Below are 10,000 nucleotides of genomic sequence, written 5' to 3'. Positions count from 1 at the left end.
TCAGTTCAGCCAACTCAGTCAGTTCAATACACCTGCCAGACTTCTTCTCCCAGCTCTTCCCTTAGATTTACTGGTGTCTGTGGTCTGGCCTGGTTTGGTCTGCTTGGTTGGGTGGTCTGGTAATGTGGTCCTCCTCCTTCCCAGTAATTGCTTGTCTGGCCTAAATTCGCGAGGTGTTCTGACGCGGACAAGCATGACATAATGAAACATATGGATTAATCAAGACGTAATGAGCATTGTAAGCCACGTTAGGTAAGCATGTCCTTATACATCTTAAGCTAATACGTGATAACGCTTAGTAAATACAGCTCAGGTCGTTATTTTAATTTGCAGTTGTATATAAAAGGTGAATCAAGCGGTGTAAGGTAATCATAACAACTGACTTGCTTAATAGCCGTGTGAAATTACCGTGATATGTGAGAAATATATGCAGCTGAACACGCACACTTACACACACACACACACACACACACACACACACACACACACACACACACACACACACACATACATCGGTTCTATTAGTGGAGGTGTGAAGGTGAAAATAACTACGAGAAAAAAATAATAAATCCATTGGAAACGTACACTAGAATTAATCATACCAGACTTTATGCAAATCAACTATCCCCAACACTAATTTATAGAGTGGATGAGGCTGAACTACTTTGGCGGATGCAAGAGAATAATCAAAAGAGAAAATACTTAACGGAAAAGGAAGAACATTTTGGAGGGAAAAGGGGAAAAGGAAAAAGACGGAGATTTAGGTGTGATATTACGAAAGAGAGGTAAGAGAATGCATAAGATAAGAATAGGAAGAGAAAATAAAGGAGGCAGGAATATCTAGAGGCGTGTTACAAAGAATGACGTAGAAGGAGAGTAGGAGAGAGAGAGAGAGAGAGAGAGAGAGAGAGAGAGAGAGAGAGAGAGAGAGAGAGAGAGAGAGAGTAAAGGATGGGAAGAGAGCAAATTAGGAAAATGTGATGCTGGAAAACAGGACGCGAAGTTGGATGGATGCGGGGAAGAAGAGAAAGAGGAGGAGGAGGAGGAGGAGGAGGAACAAGAGGAGGAGGAGGAGGAGGAGGAGGAGGAGAGTGGTGACGACGCTCCATATAAGGCCTTCATACGCTCCCCAGATATGGTACCTGGTTCCTTTTGTTCCATAGGTTCCTGTGCACGACCACGGACACAAACACGGAGGTAGTGCACGTGACGGGACCATACAGGGATAAGTTACTGCCACGATATGAAGAATACTCCCATGAAAATAGATCGAGCTTCATATACGCAGAATGAAAAGACTTGATACAAATATATAATGAAATCAAATGCATAAATGATAATACATGTCTGTCACCACAATAGGAGAGAATACTAATACTTTCCCAAGCATCTGGTAAGGAATTATACTTTACAGCAATATGATAGTATGTTTTTCCTTCTTTCAAGAGAGAACCGGTTTTGTTAATTCCTCGCCGCATAGGAGATAAGAACAAATAATTATGAAATGATTCCGAACGCTTTGTCTTCTTATATTCAATCCATTAACCCCATTACTAACATCATTCTCCTCAAGACGTATTATTGACTTATAACTAAAACTCTAAGCGAGAAGAAAGACTAAAGCTTTATCACACTAAATGGTGCTCCAGATTTAATCAGCTGTACTGGACCATGACTCTGGAAATTAACAAAACTTTTACCTATCAAGCATCTTATTTCTTATGAAATTTTTGAGGATAACCTTTACCAGAATCGTTCAAATTCAAAAGCTGAAATGAATTTAACAATAATGTATTTTTTATGTAAGAGAGGAGGACTGACACTGACCAAGGATAACAAAAATATAGATAAAAGAAAGCCCACTCAATTGCCAGTGTCCTTGTAGGAAAGGGACAAATGTCTCCAAATATGTTCAGATATGTAATAAGACCAGAGAGGTACCCACATAACTTCCCTCTAAAGCAGAATGACGTCAGGAAGTGTGGAATCAGTTACAAATATCCAGCAATTTGTATCAATATTTCCTTTTCTATGTAAGAGGAAAAAGCCGGTCAAGGGCAAAAATAATAAACAAAGACCCACTTATTTGCCAGCCTCCATGCAGGTCTGATGGAATTAGCCAAAATACAGGGACAAATGTCTTCAAACCCCTCTCTTAAATGAAGTCAAGTCCAAATACAGGCAGGGAGTTTCAGAATATTCTCTGCAAAATACAAGACATTACACTGATCTTAAAGTTGATTAAAAGGCATGTTACACTAAAACTTATGAGATTAATAAAATAAGAATAAAAGGATGATGATACAGGATTACTCTACTTTTATGTTCCTTGAAACCGAATTATTAGTAAATTCGTAAATCATTCTCATCTAATATTTTAAGATAAGCTACTCAATTTTCACAGTCAACATTGAAACCAGTAAGTCAATCAATTACTCAATCAAGCAATAATTTTCACCCTGTAATATTTTACGATAAGACAAAATAACGTTGTATCATGCCATGTTTTCCCATACCACTACACAAACTTCTTCACGTTCACCCAAAGATAATCAACATATACAAGTACAAGACAGCAGCAACATAAGCGACGACGTTTAATATACAAAATAACACAATCGCAATGAACCTTAATAAAAATAAACTGGCAAAATAATACTTTTAATTCATCTCTTTTCTCCATCAATGACTTCACGCTTGTCTCTTTCTTACTCAAAGCCATCAACACATACGCACATGCGAAAGAAGCCAGCACAGTAGGGACCGGCACATCAGTGGGTTTTTTTTTCGTTAATGACTATTACTGCTACTACTACTATCCTTCCCCGTCACTGACACCAAATCTCACAATCCTAACCTGACCAAAACCACACACACAAAAAAAAAAAAAACACATAAACGTAACAATAACAAAAAAAAAACTCGCCTTACTTCATGCGCAGCTTCGTGTATTTCTTCCTATTAGTTGTCCTAGGTAAGTGTCCCCCTAACACACACAAAAGAGGAAAATACTGGCAAAATTCACCATAGACACAATACAAACCACTAACCTTCCTACTGGTCTCCTGTCTCTGTACTCGCATCGGGGCACGAGTGAGGTAGGCATGTAAAATCAGCGAGCAGGACGCAAGGAGACGCAAGGAGCCGGCGAATACCTCATGTCTCACTCGACGATACCTCTTCCCAGATCCCTTCTCACGACACACGCGAAGAGGAGAAAAAGTTCGCAGATCGACACAGATACGCACCAAAAAATTACGGAAACACCTTGAGAGCGTCACGCGCCAGGCTGTGGGAGTGGCGCGGGCGTGTGGGTGTGGGCGCCGCACAGGACGGAGGACTTCACCCTCAGGGCTACCAACTGTCCAAGAGAAATGCATCCCTGATCTGCTGCTATTGGTCAGTGAGTCGATGAGTTGGTGCGGTGGTGTATTCATATTGCGCAATGGTATGGTGAATCAGTGTTATGAAGCCTCACGAGGCACCACGTTAAGTTTTCTTCAATGATTGGCTGCGTAAGTTCGGTACGAGAAATAGAAAACGATAGTGTGATAGATTTCATATGGGTAAACTTAAGTAAATGTAAAAGACTAGAGGTAAGATGAACAATGATGCAATATAACTTGTCAATATGCCGAGAGTGAACACAAAAGGGAAAGAGCAGAAAATAACACAGCATGCATATAAATAGACATAAGAGACGGTGGCAGAGAGATAGTCATAGAAGGCGGTGGCAGACGATACATTTACACAGGTTGACACTGAGCTGGTGGAAACGAGAGCGTAAAATAATTTGTCAATAAATCGAGTGAACACAAAAAGGCTGATAGCAGAAAATAACACAGCATGCATAGAAATAGCTATAAGAGACAGTGGCAGACGCTACATTCAAACAGGCAGACGCTGAGTTGGTAGAGACAAGAGCGAGCTGCGACAAAACTGTGTGCGATGAGTCAAGTTGGGATCGAGACCTCAGACAAAAGCTCGAAGCACTCTCATAATGAACCAGGGAGCGTAACCATTACATATTAGGATGTGATGGAGTGCTCTCTTGTATTGAATATATATCCTAATTATCATTGCCAGGTGCTGGTTGTTAAAAATAATGAAAATTTAGGTATGGATGAAGTAATAAAGCGTTAAGGAACCTAAAACTCAATAATTCTTTTAAACCTTGGAATATGAACATTTTTTATATACATAAGTTCATAAGAAACTTAAAGGTGGCGGTGGTGATGGTGACAAGGCGATGAGATTGTAGATACTAGAAGAGTATAGATGGTGGTGGTGGTGGTGGTGGTGATAGTTGTGATGATGAAAAAATGTGGTGGTGGTGGAGATGGTAGAAGAGGTGGTTGATGCCAAGGTGGTGAAGTTAAGTGACGGTTGGAGGTGCATGACTGGGAGGAGGGGTGAGGTGGAGCCGTGATGGGCGAGGCGGAGGAAGGAAGAGTGTGGGTTAAGAAAAAAAATGCACGTGTGAAAGAGGTGAAAGAGTGAAGTGGATGAGGAAGAGAAGGAGGCGGGGAGGTGTGAGATATTGGAGGCTGGTGGAATGACGCTGGTGGAGGCGGCGGCGAAACTGGCAAAGAAACATGAGGAGGAGGAGGGGGAGGAGGAGAAGGGGAAGGAGGAGGAGTAGGAGGAGGAGGCTAGTCCTGTGGTGGCCAGGGTGCCGGGTTGGTCACGACCAGGGAGGCGGCGTGACCACGAGGCCAGGGAGGCATGCTGGACCTCGACCCTCTCTCACACGCCGTCCAGGTCCCTCCATCAGTTAAAACACCCCTTGTTCCTTCCTCGTCCTGCACCAACAACCTGTTTGAGGCCGCCATCCCTGTCCGGCCCCAGACTGACCCAGAGAAACAGAGATAGACAGACAGACATACAGACTCTCAAACACAGACACACACATGTATTCTCTCTCTCTCTCTCTCTCTCTCTCTCTCTCTCTCTCTCACATTACACCTTCCTTTCCCGGAGTATCCTACATTCTATACCAGTGTGTCCTCTCATCCCTTTCCTTTCCCTCTCTCGTCCTCGTCTTACTCATCATCCATCACTCGTCACCTTCCCCATATCGGCACCCTTCCTTGTCTTATCCTCTCTCTCTCTCTCTCTCTCTCTCTCTCTCTCTCTCTCTCTCTCTCTCTCTCTCTCTCTCTCTCTCTCTCTCTCTCTCTCTCTCTCTCTCTCTCTCTCTCTCTCTCTCTCTCTCTCTCTCTCTCTCTCTCTCTCTCTTACTGACCTACGTACTCCTTTGTTCCTTAACTCGTCGCAACACCAACCAGTCCACCAAGGCAGTCTCCAGTCCACCTTTCCTTTCCTCTTGTACTCCTACCCTCCTCACAAGACCCAGTCGGTGCCTCTCGCTCAGTAGACCTGTGTTGCGAGTGTTTATGAGTGTTGGAGGTAGACATTCATATTCGAATTAATGCATCACCTCACGCATCCACCGTCACCTTGCAATTACTATAAAGAAGGATGCTGATTTATACGGAGAGAGAGAGAGAGAGAGAGAGAAGAAAAATGTAAATGTTCGTTCGATGCCTTGGGTGTATTTTACAAAACGTGAAGTCAGGAAATTATGGATGCAAAATTACCAGGCTTGTTCCTCCCCTTGTGTTGAGCAATAGACTGGAGATTCTCTTAGGAGTTACTATTAAAAGGAGTGATTTGTTATTTGGCACTCTTATGGTCTCCTTTTTCGCTTCCCTCGTGTTCTTTCTTACCTACATTTTCCTGTTCCGAGTCTTTCTTCTCTCTCTCTCTCTCTCTCTCTCTCTCTCTCTCTCTCTCTCTCTCTCTCTCTCTCTCTCTCTCTCTCTCTCTCTATTTTCTTTTTCTCTCCTTGTGTCTTTCTCTCAACCTCCCATCGCTCTCTTCACCCCTGGCTGCCCCCTTCCCTGCCCTGCTCGCCATCCACTACCCCCAACACCTCTTGCCAGACACATGCCCTTCGCCCTCTTTCTCCTTTTCCGTTTCGTGAAAATTGAAAGAAGTATTGAAATGGGAAGAAATAGCGCATTGTAAGAAAGTGTTGTACGTTTTATGGACACGCACACCCGCTAAGGAAGACGCACACACACACACACACACACACACACACACACACACACACACACACATGGGATCCCAGCGTTCTAATACAGTTGTTGACTTTTTTTTTATTTCCTCTCGCTTTTTTTTCTGCAGAATCTCACGGTTAGTCTTACAGATGTAGGTACAGGAGATGAGAACCAGAACCTGAAGCTCAACTCAACTTCCCACCTGCACACCTGTTGCCTAATGAAACCTCTCACACGCGCACCTGTCCGGGTAATTCACACGTTTTCACTTTCCCCTACATGACCAACACACGAAAAGATGGAAAAAGTGATGGAATTAGTTGTAAATGTTTCTTTGTATGTTAGTCTCTTAAAAACTACTTACCATATGAAGCATTAATGAAAAAAAAAAGTAAGAGAGACGTGGGAACCTGGTACGTAAATTCCACTACGAGAAAAAAAAACTTGCAATCTCAAATGTCTACAAAAAAAAGACATATATAAAAGCTGGAAACTCTAAAATGGAAACAGCAACACGGTGCATTATCAGAGCTCATCACCGCCATCCATATGAAATACACGTAATGACTCTTGTGTTATGATTTTTACTAAACCTGCTCTGTGTTATTACTAGCTCCCCTTGGCACCACTACTGTACTGTCTCAAGCAACCCGGGCCGGCTGCACATTCCCACGCAGAGCCTCCTGGGGCAGCGCCGTTCCTTGCACCCTCACCGTGGGCAACGACGTAATGAACGGCGACAGACAAGCTTTTTCTGCGCCGCTCCCACACACCCTCTACCGGTACTCTAAGGCGATGGGCGCTTGCAGTGAGGCATTCATCTGACTCGATAGCCTCCGCACGAAAGCTACAATTCACTGTTTCTTTTTTACCTTAATAGCAGTGGCTTACACGTTATAACAAATAGCAAGCGATCTGGTTAAGTGGAGGGCTGTGTGTATAGTTTTGTTTGGCCCAGGCTGTTGTTCTGGGCCTGTCTGTCTATCTGTATGTTTGTTTGTGTGTCTGTTTACCTGTTTGTTTGTCTGTTGGTATCTCTGTTTCTCTCTCTCTCTCTCTCTCTCTCTCTCTCTCTCTCTCTCTCTCTCTCTCTCTCTCTGTCTCTGTCTCTCAACAGCATCCTAGCGCCAACTTCACTCAATCCCGCAGCATAAATCCAAACACATTTATCAAAAACTCGCATAAATAAAGAATTAACGTTAAGACAGCGACTACACTGATGATAATGATGATAATGGTGATGATGATAGTGCTGGTGATAATGCGCCCCATGCTCAACGAAGCGTGATGTGTCCTGTGTGGTGAAAAAAAAAAGAACAAGCACACCACCACCACCACCACCCCCACCACCATCACCACCACCACCACTACCACCACCACCCCTTTGCCATCTCCCACCGTGACCTCGCGAGTAAGGTACCTCCACCCTCCCCCGTGGCTGGCACTCCCTCCCTTCTCATCGTCCCTCACGCTTATACGACGAGGAGGGGCCCTGGGAACTCCGTGGGTCAAGGGGAAGGCTTTGTTTATGAATGCGTGAAAATATTGTTTTTACCCTTCTTCGGCATGGGCCTGCGTGAGGGTGAGGAGTGGTGATGATGCTCCTCAGAATGTGAAGGAATTTATTACTTGGGCCTCTCTCTCCGCCTACATCCCACCCTAACATTCTCGCCCGCTGGATGCTGCTGCACTTCCGGGAGCGTTCAGTGTCCTCGGTTTCCGGAGACTCTCAGGTGTGTTGGTGCTACTCATTGTTCGAGCGTGACTCCCTCCGCCAGCCTCAAGTTATTTAGCTCCTTCAGCTCCTGCGCCGCGAAAGATAACGAGGCAGAGTAGCTTCAACAAGCGATACGTGAACTCCAGCCTTCCACTGATACAGCAGACAGGGAGGCAAAGCAGGATATCAGGGTTTTTTTTTTTTTCAATTCACAATAAACTGTCTTTTTAATACTTAGATGAAATAACATCTTTTTGTTCGTTTTCATACGGATGCTACGAGGATTTAAGAGTTCACCAACGCATTAGATTAATATAGTTCTCTAAGGGTTGTCTGACAACCTTGCTAGTTTTCAAAGCTACATTAAATGCATCAGAGGAAGCGCTGGTCATAAAACCCTCCACGAATGAGCCTTGGTGGTGCTGGTCCCTCCACCCACACGTATCTAATTCCTCATCACGCTCCATTTAAAGGCACAGGCAGCTTAAGGTGGAAGTCTTTTACTGTCATCAAACGAGCCAACGAGACCACCGTGAGATATCTATAAAAGACAATTCAGACCCGCAAAAAAAGGAAGCTTCATCGCCTTCACGCCCACTGTACCAAATACGGGAATTGTGAAAAAAAAATCTAGCTCTAAGATGGGTTTTCTCAAGACACGCAAGAGAAAACCAGAGCGACTCCGAGCAGGAAGTGGACATGAGGGTCACCTTGACTGGACGGCACGAAATAGCACAACAAAGCCTGATCCACATATTCGTTCCTATGGGTTCGTGACGCACCTTCACGGTCCTGAGGAGGAACACTTTAATGGAGGAGAACTTGCTGCGTGATCCACAAGCAAGGCTTTTATACCATTGTTTTATGCGAGGGAGGAGCAGAGGTCAGGCGGTGGGGCAGCTGGAACCGCGGCAGCTGGAGAAAGGCGTAAAGAAACGTGGAAAAGCTAAGGGAGAAGTCTCAGTGGGAACGGTAGATCTGTTCTCGGTGTTCACTATCGCCGGGGAAGAAGTTGTTAACCACATGTGTGTGTACGTCCGTTTCTTCCGAATACAGCCCCACTCCAGTCTGCCGTATGGATGCGATGCGCCCAAACCCATGACTCGCAATGGTGGTTCGCTGATCAGTGTAATGGGCTATGTAACTACGAAGCCGAGCGAGGTAGAATTATGCGTCCGGAGAGAGGCAGCACAAAGCGTGTTCCATTACAGAAGCGCCTGGCCACCGACCACCGCCGCCGCCGCATGACATTACCGCTGCTCGGGCATCGCTGAGCAAGTGCGTGACTGGTTAACAGATTTCACTCTGAGAAAAGTTTTCATATTAATGATGAATTTTACATTTATATTTCTCGCTCACTGGAAGGAACAGAAACAAAGTGTAACGTCCACGTTAATAATGTTGTGAGAAATAAAGAAAATACAAGGAAATATTCGTAAAAGCATGAGGGTTTTTTTTTCAATTATTGTTGAACAGAAAAATACTTTATTCAAATTTCCATAAAGAAAGACCAGGAATATCCGGCATGAAGTGTCTAGATATGGAAATTTCAACGCACGAATCGAAGACTACAAGCAGCTTTTTCTCGAGGTTTCTCATCTCGTCGGTATACATAAGTTTTCTTTTCCCTAAGCTGGTTGTGTAACTTTTACCTCGAAATTTGAATATATAAAAAAATGTTTATATACGTGTAGATTTCCGTGTGAATATCAAACAAAAAATATATACAAAAATACCTACTATTTCCATTGTATAAACATGAGGTGACACACTGCCAGGTCCTGATGTATGGAGCGCTGCGTGACTGCTTGACACTCGTAAATCTTGGAGGAACACAGGTCCCCGCATTCATAAATCCTTTTATCTCTGTCCTGTATTTCACTCAACATTTTCCTGCAGCACGCGAGTCGGGGTCTTCTCGCAGCCGTCTCCCACCTGATCCATATAATCATGTTTTTACCCTGCCTGCCCGCCGCCCTGACCCAACGGCCTGCGCGCACCGACCTTGGGGGTATCGGGTTGCTCCCATCTGACTCTGATCGTCGGTATTTCATGCATAGATTTAACGGTTCCTTGCTGTCTGGGGGAGTTACTGGTCGACCTGGACGGAGGTCATCTTCAACTCTCTCTTGACCCCGTTTGGCCTTCCTACTGGACTACGACAAGCTGAGGGACACACCTGCCTCTGTTTCGCAACCGCAACTTGGAGGCCGCTCCG

At 44.5% G+C, this 10,000-nt stretch overlaps 1 protein-coding gene across 1 annotated transcript in view; it reads right to left on the bottom strand.

Moving 5' to 3' along the window:
• Positions 1–3,437, bottom strand: part of LOC123519084 — a 15,512-nt gene extending 12,075 nt beyond the window's left edge. Inside the window, exon 1 of the mRNA XM_045280274.1 lies at positions 3,051–3,437. Within this exon, the coding sequence (XP_045136209.1) occupies positions 3,051–3,437 (387 nt within the window). The remainder of the gene's footprint in view (positions 1–3,050) is intronic.
• Positions 3,438–10,000: the final 6,563 nt, after the last annotated feature.

The sequence above is a fragment of the Portunus trituberculatus genome, chromosome 44 (assembly GCF_017591435.1).
Source record: "Portunus trituberculatus isolate SZX2019 chromosome 44, ASM1759143v1, whole genome shotgun sequence".
Lineage (NCBI taxonomy): Eukaryota > Metazoa > Arthropoda > Malacostraca > Decapoda > Portunidae > Portunus > Portunus trituberculatus.
Note: the sequence above shows the minus strand (reverse complement) of the source record. Positions and strands in the feature narration are given on the sequence as shown.